At 43.4% G+C, this 21,996-nt stretch overlaps 1 protein-coding gene across 4 annotated transcripts in view; it reads right to left on the bottom strand.

Annotated features, from left to right (window-relative positions):
• The window catches only part of CYP19A1 (cytochrome P450 family 19 subfamily A member 1), a 130,382-nt gene that overhangs the window by 34,139 nt on the left and 74,247 nt on the right, over positions 1–21,996 (bottom strand). For 3 of the 4 annotated variants that reach the window (XM_072738522.1, XM_072738524.1, XM_072738523.1), the window contains exon 2: positions 947–1,130. In XM_072738522.1, coding sequence (XP_072594623.1) covers positions 947–1,130 — 184 coding nt within the window. Of the gene's footprint in view, positions 1–946; positions 1,131–10,576; positions 10,963–21,996 lie in introns of those variants that run through there. The other variant, XM_072738525.1, reaches the window with a different exon arrangement.

Below are 21,996 nucleotides of genomic sequence, written 5' to 3' on the forward strand. Positions count from 1 at the left end.
CTGCACTTAGAAGTGTATGACTATGCTCTTGAAGCAAAGCCTTATTGGATTTCTCATGGGACTGGGGATATATACTACCATGAAGAATTTTCACTGAAAACTAAAGAAATAGTTGAATATTTCTGATAATTCTGAATTATTCTGTGTGGAGGGGTGGGGGTTTCCATTGGAATTATCTAGATAATTATACTCTCTTTTTGGTTAATCCACAGACCTTGTTGAAGATTCTATCAGGGTATGATGTTCCAAGGGAACCACAGTGGTCTCCATTTTTCTTCCAATTCCCAGGTCCCAGCCAGCCCTTATAGTGGCACCACCATCACACCTACCCCCAAGAATAAGAGAAAATGAAGAGTGGGATAATGAGAGGAAATAAGGTCAAGAAAGGGAGAGGGCAGAGCACATGGATGAGGCAAAGCAGAAGGGAGAAGGAGAGGAGTATAGAATGCATTTCAGGGGTGCCTGGCTGGCTCAGTTGATGGAATGTGTCATTCTTGATCTTGGGGTTCTGAGCTCAACCTCCACAATGGATGTAGAGATTACTTAAAAATAAAACTATTTTTTTTAAAAGAAGGCATCCCAGAGACATTTTTACCCTCAGAGCAACATTGGAATGAATTTGAATTAAAAAAAAAAAAAAGCCTGGTTTACCTTGCTTCACCCCATCTCAAACTTGCTTTAAAGGATACTTGTGCCAAGTCTACTTTACCAAAGCAAAGCACAGACTGGAATGAATTATCTAAGATCTTTTTTGAAATACTTTCATTTGAAATGTGCAGATAATTGTTATAAAATTTTTCACCTGAGTTTTTATTTGCTCACATTGCCATGGGCTTCGGTCATCTCATGTTTGCTCCTTGTCCTTTTGCAAAATGGTCTTTACACTCATGGACCAAAAACCCAAGTAAACAATCTCCTTAATTACATAGCTAAATGACTGACTTACCTGGTATTGAGGATGTGTCTTCATAATTCCAAACCAAAAGAAGAAAACCTGTGAGCAGCAGGATTGGCATGGTGGCCACAGGCATGACTTCGGGCATCATGCTGGTGATGTTGTAATGCATTGGGTTCAGCATTTCCAACACCATTGTTTTGTTCTTTGGTCTTAGGAGAAACAACTTAAAGTCCTGTAGAAATCAGAGGAGCAAAGAAATTAGAGCATCCCTCTAAGGGAACAATTAGGACTCCCGTTGCTTTAGAGGATGCTGTAGTACAGAAATTAGCATGTGTTTTATGTGATTGGACACCTAGACAAGACAAAGTTGTGGTCACAAGTCAAAACAAGCAAGCTAAAGGGAGATCTTTTGGCTTGAAGCGCAGCATTTCTGACCTTGGTAGAATCTCAGGTTTGTTTCGACGCTTGGTCTGATAGAACCTTATCGTCTTGCCCTTGAGTGACTGAATTCCCAATTGAGAGTCATATTTCTTACCAAAATATAAGAAAATGAAGCTCATTCCAGAGTTGGAGCCATTCTGTGACTTCATCAACAGATAGTGCTTTTTCTCTTGAAGCCAAATCAATTTTTTTAAAAAAGTAATCCCCAACCCCCTTCCTTACTCCCCCTCCCCCCTCAAAAAGTAAGCTTCTCCAGCAAGAATAGCTGCCTGGGCATTGTTGAGGTATCCTCAGAGCCTCCCATTAGGTTGCTGAATCCAGTGTGGCTCACTCAGAACGATCTTTCTCTATTGGCTTTTAATAAGGCTTAAAATCTCTTGCACTGCAGGCTGGATTAAGCAGTGCCCATGGAGGCCAATGTCAGAGGCAGTAGGAGAGAAGAATGAGAGAGAGAGAATAAAGGGAGAGGAGAAAGAGGAGGAAGGAAAGAAAGGACAGGAAGAGAAGAATTCCACCAGCAATATGCTCAGGTGCCACTCATGCTTTGCTCCCCAGCAGCCAATCTCCTGTGCAAGAGTTTTCAGTTTGATTTGCTGGTTCCGCTGTGTTGCTGAATAACTAGTGTAAGACCAATACTCACAGAGGGGAGTTTCAGGGATGGTGGTTTGTTGAAGAGACCTAGACTGAATATACTTGCATAGCAAGGTAAGAGCGACCATTCAGTGCAGTTCTGGTGCCAGGTGACTGTTCTGAGGATTAGCCTCCCTTGGAAAGGTGACCTTTCATTTGTAGGACTTGTAATTGTTCTGAAACAGATGTTTGGCAGGATTTTATCTAGGAATAGTTCTAGATGCTTAACCAGGGTCTCTAATTAGTTTTAGGGTGCTCTGTGAACTCCCTGAAATGCTGCATAAAGTTGTATCTGTGCACCTGCACTTCTAGAGGGAAAGAACTCTCATTAGATTCTTAAAGAGTATGGAATTACATATCTCTGTGATCTACATGAGATCTTAAATATCCAGTTAAAAACCCATTTCTGGCAATTAGAGAAATGTTGTAATACAGTTGAATTTATTCAGTTGCTTGGTTCACATTATTGATTCATTCTATTGCACCATTTAAATAATCATTAACAGTTCAGTGCAAGGCATTGAAAATGACTGCATAAATGGCAGGCAGTTTGTTTTTCAAAAATATGTATAAGATAAGTCTGAAGAGTCAGCGATGTGTCTGTTATCATCTGGTTCCTTTATTGATAAGAAGCTGCTTTGAACAGATTGAATTTTAGATATTAACTTTCCAATGTGGAATTTTACATCATTTTAAATAAGCTCCCTGTGACTTTTTAACAGCCAGCATCCTCAAGGTCTCTTCTGATATTGACAAAACCTGAAGCCAATGTTAAAAGCATAAGTGAAGAAGGTGATGGAAACAAAAAGGGGGAAGATGTCCCAGAGGAAGTGATCCTAGCAGAAAACTTCACGTTAGAGAAGCTCTCAGAAAAAAAAAAAAAGAAAAAAAACCAAACCTCTGATATTTCACGGTACTAAAATCACAAAGGATTAAAATGTTGGGAGCTGATGCAAATTTATAAAGGAGTATAACAATTCACCTAGGCATAGAAATGATGCTCCCTCCATAAGTCATACAAAGAGGAGACGGCAACGAGAAATGTTTACTCTATTTTTAACAAAGCACTTTTTAAGAATTGCAGTATTTCTAATGTTTAAATTACAGTTTATTATGACTGGTCTTAATATTTTTTTCATTTCCATATACACTCAAAACCTGCAGTTAGAGAGTTTTTAATGCCTCAACAAAAAGTTTAAAGGTTGTGGAACACTTGTATTTTTTCTATTTTTCTATAGATCTTATTTATTTGAGTGAGAGTGAGAGCACAAGCAGGAGGAGGGGCAAAAGGAGAAGGAGGAGACTCCTTGCTGAGCAGGGAGCTGGATGTGGGGGTCTATCCCAGGATCTGGGATCATGACCTGAGCCTATGGCAGATGTTTAACTGAGCCACCCAGGTGCCCTTTTCTCTCAATTTTTAGTTTCACTTTGCATGGTCATTGTTACATCTTGTACTACTATGTAAAGCAAAGACTGCCTGTATGTCTAAATGTTTAATAGGGCTTAGAAGCCTAGTTCCTCGTCTTTCTCAGAAGTATGTCCTAAAGATGCTCCAAAGAGTATGAGAATTTTTTTAACACTTACAAAGCATTTACTATGTGTCAGATGTTGTTCCAAGTGCTTTATAAATACTAAGCCATTCATCCTCACAACAACCCCAAGTGAAGTAAGATGATCCTCATTTTACAGTTGAGGAAATGGAAGTGTGATATATAGGGCACCCAGCTTGTTTGGTGCAGAGCTGGGATTAGAGTCCATGTAGTCTGTCTCTGGAGCCCATGCTCTTTCAGTTTTCAAGTTTTTATTTAAATTCCAGGGATGCCTGGGAGGCTCAGCAGTTGAGCATCTGCCTTTGGCTCAGGGTGTGATCCCAGGTCCAGCATTGAGTCCTGCATCGGGCCCATGCCTGGAGCCTGCTTCTCCCTCTGCCTGTGTCTCTGCCTCTGTGTCTCTCATGAATAAATAAAATCTTTTTTAAAAAGTAAATTCCAGTTAACATACAATGTAATATTAGTTGTAGGTGTAGGATCTAGTGATTCATCACTCACATACAACCCCCACTGCAGAGCCCATGCTCTTAATCGTGCTGTTTTGATGCCTATTTTGGGATTTATTTGGTCTCTACATTCAGGGACTTTTCAATCCTAAACTAATTATGTTTGTTTCTAAGCTACTCAGAAAGTCTTCCTTTAAAGGAGCAAGCTTTTCAGACCTCTGAATAAATACCACAGCTGGAAAGGTCTTTTCAAATTCTTTCTTCCTTGCACATTGTTTTTCTGTTCAGTAGAACATTCTAATGGGCTGCACAGACAGGTTGGTTGAACAGGTTGAGTGGTGGTATAGGAATATAGGAAGGGCCTAGAACTTCATAGGGGTTGCTTATATATCCTCTGTGCCAAGAATACCCACCCCACACCCCCAAACATGCATGCACATACACATAGCCCTCAAGTGCCATGTTCCTTCAAATGTCATCCCAAATACTTGGGTCTCTAGGCATTCGTTTGCTGAGCAGTCTGTACTCTTCACTCACTGGGCATCCCACACTGGGCCTGGTACCGAACAGGGGATTTGACATTCTGTTCCTGTGCTGTGTGAAACCACAGGTATCCTAACACCTTTACTTACTTGACCCTCTGCAGGGTGGGGAAGCAGGCCTTAGCCTTGCAGGAGTGCTGCCCAGTCTAGCCAGATCCTACCCAATCCTACCTTGCAGCATGGGAGCAACCTGTCCAGAGGACCCAGCCATTCTGGGTCTGAGGGCCAGGTACCAAGCCTGCACTTCCTCTCATTCTCTTCAGTACACCCGGTCTGACCCTCTTTCACATCCCTACTCGCAGAGAAACGTGACCCGTGACCCGGCTACCTTGGTTCTCCCTGTTAAGTCCCTTACAGAATTAAGTGAGACACTCATTCTTAAAACTTCTCTCCTTTTGTTACTTCTCCTTCTAGAAGGTGAGTTCTCCAAGGCCAAAAATCTGTGCCTGTCTCCTTCACAACTATATCCCACTCCCAGAATAGTATCCTGGACTTTACTTTGTATATGCTCACTACAAGCCTGTTGCCTGGGTTTGCAGTTTCCACATTCATTCAGATTTTACTCCCCATTGCAACCTCCCCAAGACACTTTTTCTCAGATCCTCCCTTTCAGTCTGTCCTGCACACTGTTGCCAGACTGTTTTTCATTTCATTTTTCATGACATCAGTTCCTTACTAAACTTTTCCTTGCTTCTAGTTGATTGCAATATTTCCAAATTCATCCTCATTCAGACTTATTTCTTGGCTCTCTGCACCAACATTCTGACTCCTCTGTGACCTATAGACATCATACCTGAGAACTCTCCCTCATGCCTTCCTCACGTCTCCCCAGCTTGGTTGGTTCTGCCCCGCAGGCCTCCGAGGAAAGGTTTGCTTCCTCCACTCGCATCTCTGAGCCATCTCTTACTTGATATAAACACCCCTCCTCCTTTCTTTGACATAAGTTCTGGACACTCTTGCTTTTGACTGCCAAGTCACTCTATAACTCGAGTCATAATTGGTTTCATTAAACAAACATTTATTAAGGATCTTGTCTGAGCAAGGTGTTACATTTGGTCATGAGAAGCATAAGTTCCAAGGAAAGTGCTGTTAAGCCAGGGCATGGTATGAGGACCATAGGTCTCTAGGATGATAGGCAGAGGTGCCCATGAACTTCTACATCAAGGGAACACAGCTGGAAAGAAACTCTGAGATCCTCCAAGAGTACAGTTCTCTTCCTTGAAAAATGAACCAACCTCATGAGGTCCAGGGAAGTAAAGAGCTACTTGTCAGTGGTCCCTTACAAGTGGGGAAGGTTTACCCACGTACACATTCTGCAATCTGATTCCCATGATGCCCTCCTGCTGGGTTCATGACATCGCAGTTTCTAGTCATTCTTCCCAGCAAGCTTCCAAGTAAGTCCCTGCAAATTTTTTTGTTCTGGAGCAGGAGAGATAATAGGAACCAACCAGGGAAACCTGGAAGGATAAACATTGTGTGGTTGGCCTGGGCAACCTTTTAGGGACCACTGGCAAGACTTCAACCACTAGCATTTCCAACCATAAAGGGAAGACTATTGATAGTGCATGAGAGACAAGTTTCCCTCTCTAGTAAATGTATTGCTGCCAAAACCAACATTTCACAAGAGCATGCAGATCCAAAAGGCAACAGGTAGGACTAGGGCTTTCTTACTCATTTATGAGGTCCCATGACGTTGATGCATGTTTCTGGAAATGCTCCTTTCTTTGAAATAGCTTACTAGTCAACTACCAGCAGGCCTGGCTGTTCTTTTACCTTAGCTTTCATCTTTGCCCCTCTGAGGGTGCCCTTTTGTCCCTCAGATACCTAATCTGTTGTCTTCCCAGTGGACTATATCTAATATCCTCTCTCAAGAGAATTTGTTTTAAAGTATAGTCAGCAGAGACTGCCTGCAAAGCCTTCTAGATCTTCAGGCCACTAGACAAGGTGTGGGTATAATGGGACCAGAGGCCCACCATGGGGCCCTAAGATGCTCTTGTGCAGGGGCTGCCTCACATCAAACTATACATTTTTTGCACTAGGACCTGTCTCGTGGAGGCAGAAAGGGCCATCCTGGGTATCATTCCCACCACAGCAGCAGTCATTTCTCTAAGAAGTTCTCTCCCACTTTACTTTTCAATTCAGTTTTATAAGACCTAACATATTGTCTGGCCTCTGAGGAACAGGTAGTGGACTTTTTCAGCCTAATCTTGGCTTTTAACCTGAAGAGGAAAAAAAGCAGAAGTGACAGTAGTGTCACAGGAGCAGGACTTGGGGTTGGGTCCTGAGTTCAAGTCTCAGTGGCTAACCAGCTCTATGAGCTAGCTCATTTTCCTCCCAAGCCTCCCTGAGCCCTGGCTGAGGAAGCCAGTTCTACTTTAGGACATGGAGACAAGAGTTAAAGTGAAAGCTCCAGAGTCCGCACCAGTGGTGTTGGCTTGTGTTCTTCAGGCTTAAACTCTCTGTGGCACATGGAGTTGTGGGATTCCATGACTCTGGGAGCATTATGCAAGGTCCTCAAGTGGGACTGCTGAGGGTAACCACGATGCCACCAGCTGGAGAGGCCCAGAAAGAGAACCTCTTTCTTGTGGCAAGATCCAGAGCCCTACCTGAGTCTTGGTATCCAAGATTTACTACACTGAGGTCCCAAGTGGCCTTGCTTTAGCTCACCTACCTGGGTGTGATAAGTTCTTATAAGCGCAATAATATAACTGCCCCCTCTATGGAACACCCAGCTGCCTCTGCAGTGAGATGTCTTTTGTCATTACCACAGCATAAGTTCCTCCAGGGCTAGGAGTCACATCTTTCTCCTCTCTGTGGCTCCCATGGAGGCTACATGAGTGCCTTGTACCTAGTAAGTGCTCAGTAAATGTCAGTGAAGTGAATGGTTAGCAGGTTAAACTTTTGGGGCTTGGGGTCATCAAAGCATGATATATTCACACATCCCCAAGGGAATGTTTTCCTTATCTGTGATTGCACATGCCAAATTTCAGCAATGCAGTGGCCCACGGCCACCACCCAAACAGTCAGATAACAACAGCTGGCCTTTCCTTATAAGCTTATCTGTTGTTGAATGAGCAAACTGTGAGGCCACAGAGATGGCCTAGAGCAGGGCCAGTCTCTGGCAAGGGAGCCACTGGATAACCCCAAGTGCTCATGTTACTTAACCCCTCTGGACCTTCTTTCCTTATCTCTAAAACACAGGGATTGGGCCATATGACCTTTTCTAATTCCATGTCTGATGCCCAACATTCTTACCTTTTATTATAGTGTCCCCCACCCCCCGACACCCCCTGCCCTGCCCTCGGCTCTCTCTTCATCTTCCTTGGTTCTTTTTCCTTGTGCACCATTGCTGTAGGCCATCCAGTAGTGCCTGTAGGCCCAGGTGTCCAGAGCAAAACTGGGAGGTCAGGGAAGCTGGAGTGCAAATGGCCAGCTTTGGCCATCTCCTCTAGCTCTTCTCATTCTCTTAAAGCCCCAGGCCCATTCTGAGAACCTAGTGAAAGAGTTTGTGGAACTGCACTCTGGAGAAACACACTCAAGAATCAACATGCAATGCTTTTGAATGCAGTTCTGGGTTCTGGACCCACCCCCTGAAATTAAGGACTCCTGCAGCTAGTACCTTTCTCCACCTTCCACCTCAGTTTCCCAATATCCCAGAGGCACTTTCCACATCAAAACTACCTTCACTGATCAGTAGAGTGTGATTTTCAGATTGTAAATGAATGAAATTTCCTTTGGGAATTTTTTATTTTACCTGGACTCTAAATCCACAGGTGAAGCCTTGATGATAAAATGGTAGATTATGCAGCCAATGGAATTGTGAGAAAAATTTAATTGGAGAATGTGTGATACTCTGAAATCCCATTTGTGGCCTCACACTGACACTGCTTATGGCTATACTTTAACCCTTGGTAGGCATCAAAGCTCATAGGATCTCTACACTTATGCGCGGAAGGTGCCATCTCATGGGAGAACACACACGCATGCAAACTACTGTGTTCACTCAAAAATTTAGTATCTACGATGTCCTAGGCACTGTTCTAGGCTCTAGGAATATAGCAATGAACAAAATGAGGTCCTTTCCCTCAAGGAGTTAATTTGGACAGGACAGAGCCACCTGTATTACTATTCATATAAGTCAAATTACAAGAGTTTAACCAGGGATATAAGTAGCCATGGGAGGACAAGGGAAACTGATTATCTTGGGAAGGTTGGCTATGGTTTAATGAGCAGGCCTTGGAGGAGCAGCATTATTTTAAAGGTATCAAGTTGAAGGAAAGGCATTGCAGGTTAAGAGAATGAGAAAAGAATTGACAGGGGAAACTGAAAGCCGCCCGCATCCCTTCCCATGACATTAGTTTTACTGGGTTCAGATGGACTCCCATCACTGTGTATGTTCATTGCTACAGCTCTGCCTCAGTTTATTCATCAGAAAAAAGGGATAAATAGTGTTTCTTGATATGGTAACTATGAGGAACGAAAGAGATAAAGCATGTTGGGGCCTTATCAGTGGATCTACCACATAATAAGATTTCAATAAATATTATTAGTCTTCAGTCTCCAGCAAGAGCATAGGTCATAAGGGACAGTCCTGGGAATAGCTGGAAGGAGCAGTCTTTGGACTGGAGTAGTGTCCTGTGGGTCACTGAAGAAATCTCTGCTTTGGAGCAGGTCACCACAGCTTCCTTGGGCACTCTATGCTCGTTGGTAGGTGTCTGAAGGTCAGTGACTCTATGGCCCTTTCCTCATGGAATAATTGGGGATTATGTGAGAGAGGCTGAGGTGGCCTGAACAGAATTGCAGAGTTGCAGAATAATTGATTTTTGCCTCCAATGCTCCTCCTCACTCGGACTTCCATTTCTGTGTCATTTGCCCACATTTTCTATCCACCCACTTTCTTCTCCTCAGTCATAAGAAATCATCTTACCAAAATAATTGGTCTCCAGGGGCTAATCTTTCAATTTGTTCTCCCTCCTAGGGATATTTTCATTTTAACAGGTACCTGGAGCAGTTTTTTGGAGAGCACAAAAGAAATGTTTGGCACTCTCTCAGCTCTATGGGAGCCTTCAGTCTAGTTGGAGCAAAAAACTAATAAACATGACATTGTTGACAAGTACAAAGAGATATTAGCATAGAGATGTGGCCAAAGAAGGCTTTGCATTGATGGTGAGACTTGTTCTGGGCCTTGAAGTATGGTTGGAGTTTCAATAGTAAAAAGAGGACAGGTTTTGTGTTTTGAGGCAAGAATGAGTAAGGTGGTTGAGACCTGGGATAATGAGACCGAAGAAGCTGGATCCCTTTTGGGAAGCATCAATATCGACTGGTAGAGCTCTAAGTAGGGGTAGGGATGATGAAGGAGGATACAGGAGAGGCATGATTCTCTTAGTTGACCCCCTGGCTTCTAGTTTGTTCATATACTCCTATACTAGGAAACTAGAGGAAGGATTGAAGAGATAGAAAATTCTACTAGCTAAACTCTGTGAGTGCTAATACTAGAGGCAGGCATGTTCAGAACTAATTTGTGAGCCTTGAAAAAATATTTAGGCAATATCAGAAAGGGAGACAGAACATGAAGACTCCTAACTCTGGGAAACGAACTAGGGGTGGTGGAAGGGAAGGTGGGTGGGGGGTGGGGGTGACTGGGTGACGGGCACTGAGGGCGGCACTTGACGGGTTGAGCACTGGGTGTTATTCTGTATGTTGGCAAATTGAACACCAATAAAAAATAAATTTATTATTAAAAAAAATATTTTGAATTCATATCTAACTTACAGCTCATTGTCAACAAGCACTGGGTTTGATCATTCGTTCCACCACACTTGGCTTCAAATGATCTTTTACTGCTTCCCAAATCAAGTCTATCACTGGTGAGTGAAGAATTGGCCCACTGAGATATCTGTATGTGACTCTTATACTGCTGAGAATTCAGGCAGTCCCCTTAATTTCTATGGAATTCTTGGATAATATTTCTTTGGATGTTGTTTCTCCTCCCTTCTCACTATTTTTGCTTCCTAGAATACTAATTAGACAAGTTTTGAATTTTATGGATCCATTCTTCATGTTTCTTACCTGTTCTTTTCATATTTCCCATCTCTTTATCTCTTTGTGCTACATTCTGAGGTGATTTCTTGATTGAGTCTTCCAGCTCTTCAACTGTTATTTGGCTTTTCAGTCCATCTATTCAGATTTTCATTTCAAAAATCAAAATATTAATGTCCATTGTATGTTAATTTCTTTATGGATGGCAATATCTGCTGATGTCTCTGAGGCTGTTATTAATCAATGTATTATAGGGCCTTGTTTTCACTGATCACTAAGTCTGTTTCCTCTGGTGCAAACTCTTCTGTTTAGTTTGTGACTTCCTCCCATGGTGTTAGCATTCATCAGATTTTGGTGAGTCTTAATTATGTACTCATTTTTGTGGCTGAAATTTCAAGTTAGTCATCCAGCTGCCTCTATTTGTCCACATTTTGGGAGAGGAAGAGAAGAAACAGGATGTTTTGGTACAGTTTGTATTACAGGCTGTTTACAGGAAGAGTGAGAAAGGGGTGAAACATGCCACTAATCAGAATATCTTGGAGTTAGGCTTCTGGGCTTGGATGTACTCTACATCTCCAGCTCCCACTCCTTGTGCCAGTATCTTCTTTGGAAAGAGCCCCTACCTCACTGCTGCTTAATAAGGGGGAAGGAGATATACAGGTACTCCTGAAGCCAGTTCCTCAATCTGCTTGTTGCCCCTAGTTTCTTCCTGTTCTCATAATCTACCCTTCTCCATGTACGGAGCCCCATTTGGTTTTGTCTTGCCTTTGTAGGAATACTTTTCTGTGTGTATTTGAATTTCTTCCTCTATAGTGTTGATCCCATCAGTTTTTGTACTTTCAGAATTTCTGGCCCACGGGGAGCTCCCTTCTTGTTTTTAGTTCAGCTATAGATTTTTAAAATATCTGGGCAGCCCAGGTGGCTCAGTGGTTTAGTGCCTCCTTTGGCCCAGGGCGTGATCCTGGAGACCCGGGATTGAATCCCACGTCGGGCTCCCTGCATGGAGCCTGCTTTTCCCTCTGCCTGTGTCTCTGCCTCTCTCTCTCTCTCTCTCTCTCTCTGTGTGTGTGTGTGTGTCTTGTGGATAAATAAATAAAATCTTTTTAAAAAATATCCTCTCGGGGCCCTGGATGGCTCAGAGGTTTAGTGTCTGCCTTTGGCCCGGAGCACAATCCTGGAGTCCCGGGATCGAGTCCCGTGTTGGGCTCCCGGCATGGAGCCTGCTTCTCCCTCTGCCTGTGTCTCTGCCTCTCTCTCTCTCTCTGTCCATCAAAATAAATAGAATCTTTAAAAAATATGTATCCTCTCTATCAATTCCAGAGATTTGGAATGACAAAGAAAGGCATGTGCTTCATCCACATCTTGAACCAGAAGTTTACTGAGGATATTAAAAGTCCAGTGCCTCAGACTTCTGAAAGCAATTCCAAAGAAGGGGCTCTGGAGATGTTTTGCCTTATATCATTGACATGAGTAGGCTGCATAGGAGTATCATCTGTTTGGTCTTGTAGTGTTGGATATAATAGTTACCATCAGTCTCATGGCTCTGAGGTCAGAGCCATGTGACAATAAGGCAGGATCATTGATGTCAGAGGTGCTCTGGACTTCACCCAAGGAGGGCCCAGAGTTGGATATGGCAAACAGAGGAGGCAGCAGGGGACAAAGAATGAAGAGAGCTATACTTTAGAGACCCAGAATAACAAGTATGAGCTAGACATGGAGGTCAGTGACCTAGCTGGAAGGAAAAGAAGCAGAAATGCAAGCACATAAAAATGGCTTCTCCAAGAGTGGATGGAATAGAGAACGTGAGGGATTTTGGCCAGGTGTGACAAATATAATAAAATAATCAACATTTTCTGTGAGGCAGGGTAAACTTGGAACAAGGCAATGGGTGAATCCTTCATAAATGGTAGAAGCAGGTTGCAAAAGGCCCTGAATGATCTGTGACCAGTTGGAACTTGGAAGTAAAACATAATCATCATTGTTATAGTTTTTATGATATTATATTGTTAATGTAGTTTGTCATAGTGGAGAATAATGTACTTTACAGTTCTGCTCCATACTGTGTGACTTGAGGCAATTTACTACACCAATCTGAGCCTTCAGTTTCCTACCCAGTAAAATGGAGATAATACAGCCTTCTTTGCCTTGAGATAACTTAAGTGAAATATTTACATAAACTGTGATAGAGTACAAGTGGCAGGCAGGATTTTGCCTGAGGCTCCTTCTAACTCTCTTGGAGTTTAGGAGCCAAGCAGAAATGAACAATCTAGCGTCCCTTGAAAGAGAGAAAAAGCCTCAGATAAGCATTCCAGGGATCCCTGCAAGGCTCTGAACTGCCACAGCCAGTGAAAGAGACACATACATATGTGTCCACTCCTTCACCAGGGGTCTCTGTTCTAGGTATGACGCCAGGTGATGGGCACCAGAGGAACATGGTTGACAGGCCTGGTCCCTAGAGCTCATGACCTAGTAGTGAAGGCAGGCCTTGAACTAGTAAGCATAAAATTGAGATGAGATTTATTGGAGGGAGCATGTGGGGTCCTATAGGAGTATGTAACAGAAAACTTCTTCCATATTCCCCAGACGAGGTCAGGTGCCCCTTAAGCTCAATCTTAAAGATAGTATTTTCCAGGAGAAAGAATGGCAAAGGGGTGACTTATTCTAGGGAAGAGGGAACAGTGTGTACAAATAAATGCTCTCATGGTTAAGAAGACAATGCTCTACCAAAAGTAGGAAAACTTCTTTCCAAATTATGCAGGCACTATTCCAGTAATTGAGGGCAGACATTATTTGTGCTGAGCGTCGCTGGAACAGCTGGGCTGTACATTCTTACATGGTTTCCTGACTCATTGGGGGAGTGAAGTGGGGGACTGGCCCCATGTGCAGGTGGGCTCACCTGAATCAACTTCCACCATTTCTCACTGAAGTCACTCATGACCAGGGACACAATGAGGGATCCCTGTCTCCCATGAAAACCCAGTAACTCAAACGAATCTTTACTCAATGGAGTATTTTGAAAAGAAATTTCATTTTCAGTTTGTTATGCTTACCAGTGGATGGGAGGGTTTCTGGTGTTTCCACTCCTTTAACCCCATGGATAGAAACAGTCCCCAAGGCCCAAGTTGAGCTGAAACAAAAGTTGTGACTTGCCTGCTATCAATCCCAAGTTCTACATGGAAGCTGCTAATGTGGGTCCTAAGAAACCAGCTAAGGGGTGCAGAGGAACACTCCACTAGCTAGGACATGGTGTAGGTAGAGATTACTTCTGGAAAAGCACCCTGGAGGTGACAGGCTCTGTAAAGATGGATGAGTAAGGTGTTTTCCAAAGAGCTCTTTTCACACTCACACCAGCGCTATAGGAAATTGTCATTTCCTCACACCATGGAAACCATCCTCCTGGAAATTATGGCCCCAGAAATGATAAAGTGGCCCAAATGGTTCAGCTGAATTTTGAGTGTTATTCTTCTGTTTTATGGGAGCCCTAACTTTGCTCACATGGAACTAGACATTCAGAGTTAGTATTTTCTACCAACAGATACTTATTGAGGCAGTATATCTGTATCACCACAGCAGAATCCAAAGTAGGCATTCCTGAAAGAAGTGTTCTTGTATAGCTTATCGATAAAGGCACCGGGCCTAGAGAAACTGCTCTCCATCCCTGCCACCACCCTAGGAATTTTAAAATAGAGAAAATAAAGATAAAATCTGCTGCCAGCTTAGCTGTGTAATCTTTAGGTCTTATGAAAACTACACACGATTCCATTTACAAAGAATCCAGGAGCAGGTTCAATAACCTATATTTATGAAACTCCCATTTCTGTGAAAATCAAGATAACAGTCATTGGTTATTTAGCCCAGTTCTCTGACCTGAGGGTTTGGAAATTTTCATTTATAGGAGAGGAAGATATTCATTCACCTTGGCATCCACCCCATAAGTCCAGCAGGTGAGGGTGGGCATGGGGGCCCTGCATAGAAATCATTCTGGGCTCACCTCTAAAAATTCTGATCCAGTAAAGGCCTGGCTTTGGCCTATGTGGTAAATCCCCAATATACCATTTAATAGACGTGTAACCTTGGTTGGGCAAGTTACTTAACCTCCCTGAGCCTCGGATTCCATAGCTTTGTGATGGAGGTAGCACCTACCTTCTGTCATGGTTGGTGAGGATTTTATATCTCATTTACTTAAAGCACCTAATACAAGGGCTAACACATATTCATTCCCTAATAAGTGATAGTCAACCTTAATGATAAAATAAATACCTGTCAAAAGACAAAGATGTCAAGAAGAAGAAAAATACTCAACTAAGAACTATGTATACATCTAAGAAAGATGTATAGTCAGGTAGCTTGGCGTTGGAGATGAGGGGTGGACAGTGGCTAGACACTCATGGACTGTTCTGCCCCCAACAGTCCCAATTATGCCTATTGTCCCTGCATCATTATTAATAGCACTCCCATTACTCTCAAAGTGCTCCAGTTTAGGCAATACATTTTATAATCCCCTTAATGTGATTCTCCAATGTACTTGCAGAAGCAGCCACCTCTCTGCCTGCAGCATCACACTACAGTGACTGGACCTATTATTATAATGGCTACCTTTAAAAAAAAAAAAAAAGATTTATTTATTTTTTTTTTATTTATGATAGAGAGAGAGAGAGAGAGAGAGAGGCAGAGACACAGGAGGAGGGAGAAGCAGGCTCCATACCGGGAGCCTGACGCAGGACTCGATCCCGTGACTCCAGGATTGCGCCCTGGGCCAAAGTCAGACACTAAACTGCTGATCCACCTGGGGATCCCCTAATGGCTACCTTTGAACACCAAGCTTTACCTTACTACATCTAAGCCTCACAACCAGTCCCATAAAGATTTTACTCTTACATCCATTTTACATATGTGACTTAGAGAGATGAAGTAAACTGCCCAAGAGTCCAGATGTTGCCAAGTGTAGAACTTAGGTATAAATGTAATAACAGGCTTCTGTGTGGCCTTCAATCCAGGGAAGGGCAGAGCATGTGGGTGATTCTGTGAGGGTGAGGAGAGCCACTCTGGAAATTTCCCTTGTCAATGGAATTCGTCTTCCCTGACCTCCAGGGTCTGAACCACAAACAGCTCTGGGAAGGGTGCAGAGCTCAAAAAGAATGTTGACTCTTGGGTTGGTGGCCAACAGGAGCTTTGCCTCCATGCCAGAGCATGAGGAAATCCAAATAGGCCTTGGCTTCTTAGACACTGTGCTCTAGTGCCTAATCCCAGGGCACTGAGGTCAGTCTCAAATAGCACCATTTTCACTACAGTATTTTATTCCAAATACTACCAAAGTGCTAAACCATATAAAAGCAGCAGCAATACGAAAGTCAAGCCCTTTTTCCCTTTTGTGGTATCTTTTAGACTATACTCTCAATCTGTGTATCCTAATCCTACTTGTAGATCACAACAGGCATTTTGTGCATACATATGTGTATATATCAGTAAATGTAAATAATAATAGCTAACACTTATTGAGCACTTACTGTGTGCCTAGCACTGTTCAAAGCACTTTGTAGGTGGTATTCTCACTTAATCCTTATACCAACTCTAGGAGATAGGCACTAGTATTGAAGTCCAGAAACTAGCAGCAGCTTTCCCAAGTTCACTGAGCTACTGAGTGGTAGAACAGGACTCAGATCCAGGCAGTGTGGCTCAGAAGCATACTTTTATCCTCTCTACTTCCTCTTGTTTTCTTCTCTCTCCTCTGCTTTGTACTGGTAGCTAACATTACATATCCTACCTACTTCCAAGGACCAGAGGCTCCTTGAGCAGGCACTAGGTAGGACTCTAGATGGGACTGTCGGGATGGAACTATGCTCTCCTCCTTTTAGCAGGATTGCATGCTTTCCAAATTACTGCCTCTTCTCCAGAAAGCTTTCCATTATCTCCCCAGTCACCTCTCCCACCTGTGTTCTTTATTGCCCACGACCACGGTTAGCACTTGAGTGTACTGCTGTGGTGACATTTCTAACATATCTTCATCACATTGTAACCTAGAGGCTTATTTTAAGCATGTGATTTGATTATCAGACTAAATTGTAAATTATTGTGCCTCTCTCACCAGTCACTTCCCAGCAGGACCCCTATCAGCCTGTATAGCACACTTGTGTGATTTAGAAAAGTCCACATCCGGGATGATAGGCTTTGGAAAAAGGCTCCCTTTCTGTGGGTCTTGGACTAGATTCCAGTTCCTCCTGCCCCCACACTCCTTCCTCACCCCATTTCCCACCCCACACCATAGAGGAGGGCTAATAAGGAGGTGCTCAATACCTATGTGTTTGCTCCCTGGAATTCTAAGGTAGGACCTGTTGAAATTGTTACAAAAATTTACGAAAGCTAAGAGGACTATAAGAGTGGTTTTCTCTTTAAAATGTAAATCTGATTTATTCAGTTAGAAGAGTTCAAATCCAAAAAAGTAGGGAGGTCATCCAGCTTAAGTAGATGACTAAATGTCCAAGGAACCAAAGTTAGGCACAGCAAATGCTGCTCACGACAAATTTGACAAAAGCTTGAGAAAGTGAGAAAAGACTTAGGAAGCTGTAAGTTTAAGGAACCCCCCACCCGCAAACCCTACCATGATTTATAAGCTGTAGCAATCACAAACTCTCCTAGCCCCAGATTGTACATCTGTAAAATGGGGCTAATGATCCGTGCCTTCTCACCATCTAGAGGATGATGTAATCCCTAGAGGAGCTAGGGGACTCAGTAGTAAAAGTACCCAGAGAATCATGATAGGGAGAGTTAAGACTTAGCGTTACTATCCCCCAGAACATCTGTTAAATAGTCAAATAATCACCAAACCAAAAAAAAAAAAAAAAAGTGAAAAATAATGGTGAATCCATTGCATAAGGATCAGATTCTAGCAAATTCTTAAGTTTAGGAATGATTGGAGAAACCAGGAGTGATAGGACAATTCTCCAAATGGAAAAATGCTAAACCCTGGAACTAGCCCTATTAAAAAGCTTTAAAAATGACTTAAAAGAGGGAGCAGATTGGAAAGCTCTCTAGAGGTAGAGGGAAATGCCAGACAGATGGGGAGAAACTATAGGAAGCCAGTAGAAGTAGGCAGAGACGTGGCTGAGGACTTTCTATGTGGGCAAAGACAGGTGATGCATTTTGTGGCAAAAATGACCCAAATTATATTTATGACTCATTTGTTGACTTTTCTAGAATGCTGAACTCCAATTAGGTGCAAAGCATGGTATTAAGCTTCCAGTATGGAGGGGCAGGTAGGAAGGACACTAAAAGAATACTGTCTGTGCCATTAAAGAGCTTTTGATACAGCTAGAGAAAAAGACATGAATACGAATAAAAATAGCAAGAAAACTTTATGTGATAAACTCCACAGGAGAGGGGTATGCAAATTATGACAGTGGAACAGCAAAGGGATTGACTCTGATCAAGGGAAAGAGATGGGAATGGGGAACTGTCTCACAAGGAGGCAGTCTTCCTGGTCTTGTGAAATCATTAGGATTCTGCTGGAACTAGATGGCAGAGTGCTCTTGGCAATGGTGTATGATACAAATTCCGATGTATTTTGAGCATTTTCTTGGAAGGCATTGGTCCTAAAGGGTTGGGAAATTTTAGGAGAAGCATTAAATATGGGGAAGTCTGTGTAAATCAACCCGGAAGTATATATGAGTTAAACCATGTTATAATATGCATCCAGTGTGACTAAAAGTGTCTGGCCCCTTTAAAAAGGCTAAATTGCTAAAGCACGCACATGCACAGATAGTTTGAGAAGAGGTTAATTTGAACCAGCTGAGCTGGAGAGCAGTTACCATGGGTTTTCAGAATATATGCATCATTTAGAAGCTCGGAGTTGGTATCTCAGGCTATTCTGGAGTTAAGAGGTTATTGACTCTGAAACCAAAGTAAGGAGCAGGCTAGGACAGGCCAAAACCTTTATAGAAATCTTGTCAAATAGAAATCTTGTCAAAGAAATGAGTAATCAGCAGTAACACACCCCACCAGAACTTTGATATGAGAGATATTTTTGGTTAATTATAAGTCAAGGAAATAAAGATAGTAAATATGCTTCTCTTAATTTTTTTATTGGCAGGTGTTTCAGTTTGAACTAGCTAGTTCATCACAGATGGCACAATGCCTTGATACAGTCAACTACAAAAGCACCTGTGTTATATACAACCAGCAATAACATTTACCATTTGAACAAAGTGCTGTGGTAATGAGAGGGAGTCATTCTTCCTGGGGTAACCAAGGAGTGCTTCATAGAGATCATGATGGAGGAATAGGATTCCAAGGAGGGAAGTGTGGGGCAAGTCCTTCCAAGGAGAGACGGCAGCATGGGTGTGAGGGGCCACTGAAGTGGGTGATGGGCAAAATACTAGAATCCTCTGGTTCTGGGCAATCTCTCACTGCCCACCATCCCACCCCTGTATTCAATTGCTATTTTATCTCTGCAAGTCTCACCTCTCCCCTTCTTCTCTATTCTCAATGCCACCTGTGAGCTAAGGCTTTCCCCAATTCTCCCCTGGGACAGAGTCACACAAATGCCCCTACCCCTCTTCTCTCCAGAATTCAACCAATTCTTCCTCCTTTCTGCTGATAGCTTTTCAAACTGTAGAGCTCACCATCTCTTAAGCTCAGCTCTGCTTAAAAACTTTTTATTAAGATTTTATTTATTTATTCATGAGAGAGACAGAGACATAGGCAGAGGGAGAAGCAGGCTCCATGCAGAGAGCCTGATGTGGGACCCGATCCTGGGTCTCCAGGATCATACCCTGGGCTGAAGGCGGCGCTAAACTGCTGAGCCACCCGGGCTATCCCTGCTTAAAAACTTTTAGGACCTCCCCCACTCCTCAGTGCTAGTTTTACTTTTATTTATACAAGATTCCTCTATGTTTGGCAAAAGAAAACATCTAGACTTCCTGTTCTGCAAGAAAGAAAAGAATGGTTGCATACTTAATCTGGAGAACAGACTGCGGTGACACATTCTAACTATTAGACAATCCAAGGAAAGCAGATGTTTGCTTTCTCTTTTGGCAGGCAGAGTGGGGTCCCATTGAGTAGCAGTCAGCAGTGAAGCTCAGTCACTGAGCTGGCCCAGTGGGTTATAGAGGTGAACAAAGAAGACATTATTGTCCACCCTCAGGAAGCTTACAGTTCTAGTAAGAGAAACAAATAGTATTCAGATAATTACTCAAGTAAGTACTTAATTACAGTTCTGTGGTAGAAAAGGTGAGGATTCAGAAAATATAATAAACCAGGTTAGAGGTGGCATTTATGGTGTTGGGAGAAGCTGACATTGCCTAAGGATTGGCAACTGTGGTATGAGAGAAGCTCCCCCAAAACTCAAGAATTCAGTATTTGGGAGGAGGAAGAACAGGCAAAGAATCCTAAGGAAAATATAGAGGGTATAATGAAGAAATGGCATTTTATCACCAAAGACAAGAGGAGAAGAGTGTTTCAAGAAGAAGGATATGGTTAACTGTATGGAATACTGCTTGGAGGTCAAGTCAGATGAAGATAGTTTTTATACTGATAAAATAAGGAAGCTATTAGGACCCCAGCAAGAGCACTTTCCACCAAGGGGTGAAGTAGAAGTAATCCATTTAGGGCACCCTGGGAAGAACTACTGCCTCTCAGGTGGATGCGAAAGAAGTAAAGACAGGAGGAGGTTCATGGAGAGAGAAAGTGGAGGGACCACTGGCGTGGAGATCTCACAGTGAGGGCACTTGAGCAAAGGAGCTGGAAGATGTGGCAAGAGAATTGATTTCAGAGGAGGTGCAGATTGGGATGACGCCAAGATCCCTGCTGTGCCCCTGGGACTGTGCTGAGGTGGAGGGAGACGGTCACTGAAGGTGCAAGTGTCATGCAGCGCTGCAGCCAGGGTGTTGGTTGCCTTTATCAGCCACAGGGACATTTAGTGGCTCCAAATGATGAGGTAGAGAGGAAGAAATGGAGAAAGAGACTAAAGGCTTCCGTGACTAGGGGAGACAGGGTGAGTGTATAGATGCTGTGAACCTCAAGCTGGTTTTAGCTCTTTAGAAACAAAAAGGTTCCAGGGGATCCCTGGGTGGTGCAGCAGTTTAGCGCCTGCCTTTGGCCCAGGGCATGATCCTGAAGTCCCGGGATCGAGTCCCGTGTTGGCTCCCGGCATGGAGCCTGCTTCTCCTTCTGCCTGTGTCTCTGCCTCTCTCTCTGTCTCTGTCTCTGTCTCTGTCTCTCTCTCTCTCTCTCTATCATGAATAAATAAATCTTAAAAAAAAATAAAGAAAGAAAGAAAGAAACAAACAAACAAACAAACAAAAAGGTCCAGAGGCAACACTCTAGAAGACACCAACCCCAGTTCCCCACGCTGACACTGGGAGGTTGATGATTGGAAACACATCCTTTACTTGGGCAGGCACACAGGAAAAGAGGGTCTTCAGACATCAGCCCAACTGTGGTGCAGACAGAGCTAGAAAGGTCACGAGGGAAGAAGAGTTGCTGGAGCCGAGGGAAATAGGGAAAGGAAGCTGGAGGGGGTAGAGGGCAGGCAGAAAATAGTAGCAGTTCCAGGAACAGCAAAGTTTAGTGACAGCTGTGGCATACCACTCCATGACGTCTGGCAGCACCTAATACCCTCAGAGGAGTGCACACCTGTAGCAGTTCTGGTTACGTCGTAGAGGTCAAGACCACCCAAATTAGGATGTGCATGGTTTCCAAATCATGGTTTTGGAAGCTCTTTGTGTCACTTCAAAGTGCATAGATGATAAATTACACCAAACAGGAGGAAGGATTAGTCACCAACTTTACAAAGGAACTTCACAAAAATAACAGAAGTAATCAGACATCTGAACCAGTGAAAGAAAAATTTTTTATATTAAGTCCTATTTCATCAGCCGTTCCAGTCTCCTCCTCCCCTGCCATGTGCCCTACACTGCAACCAGCTATACCAAACTAGTCCTAACTTCCCAAGCACACCATCCCCTTTTGGGGAACCTCCTCTTGAGATTGTGTGTGTGATGTTCCTCCATCAGTGTAGCCCCTGGGGTGGGGGCAGGCTAGCCAGTGTTAGCTCATCACTCTTCAGGCCCTCTCCTTAGTGAGTCAGCTGAGGATTTTTCATTGCCTCAGAGAAGCAGAACATAGAGGGGGAAAAAATATCTTCCTGGTTTTTGAGTTTCAAAATCCAGGCCCTGTAGGGGTAGGCAAGGACTGGCCACACGAGTAGCTTTGCGGAAAGGCACAGCTTATCTGAGCAAGGCTTCTCATCTCCACCTCCCCCCGAGGGATGAAATCTCCTCAGGCAGGAGGGAGGAGGGTAAAGGAGAAGCTGAGGCAGGAGCTGGGCAGCCTGGAGGAGGTGGCTGTCTATAGGCAGCAGGCACCGGACCGCCTCTTGCCCTATGTCCCTGCCTTCCCTGAAGCTTCCATCTTTAACTTATTCACCCTGCTGACCAGTCTCATTTTGGCTTATG

Source organism: Vulpes vulpes, chromosome 15, assembly GCF_048418805.1.
Source record: "Vulpes vulpes isolate BD-2025 chromosome 15, VulVul3, whole genome shotgun sequence".
In the NCBI taxonomy this organism is placed as follows: Eukaryota; Metazoa; Chordata; class Mammalia; order Carnivora; family Canidae; genus Vulpes; species Vulpes vulpes.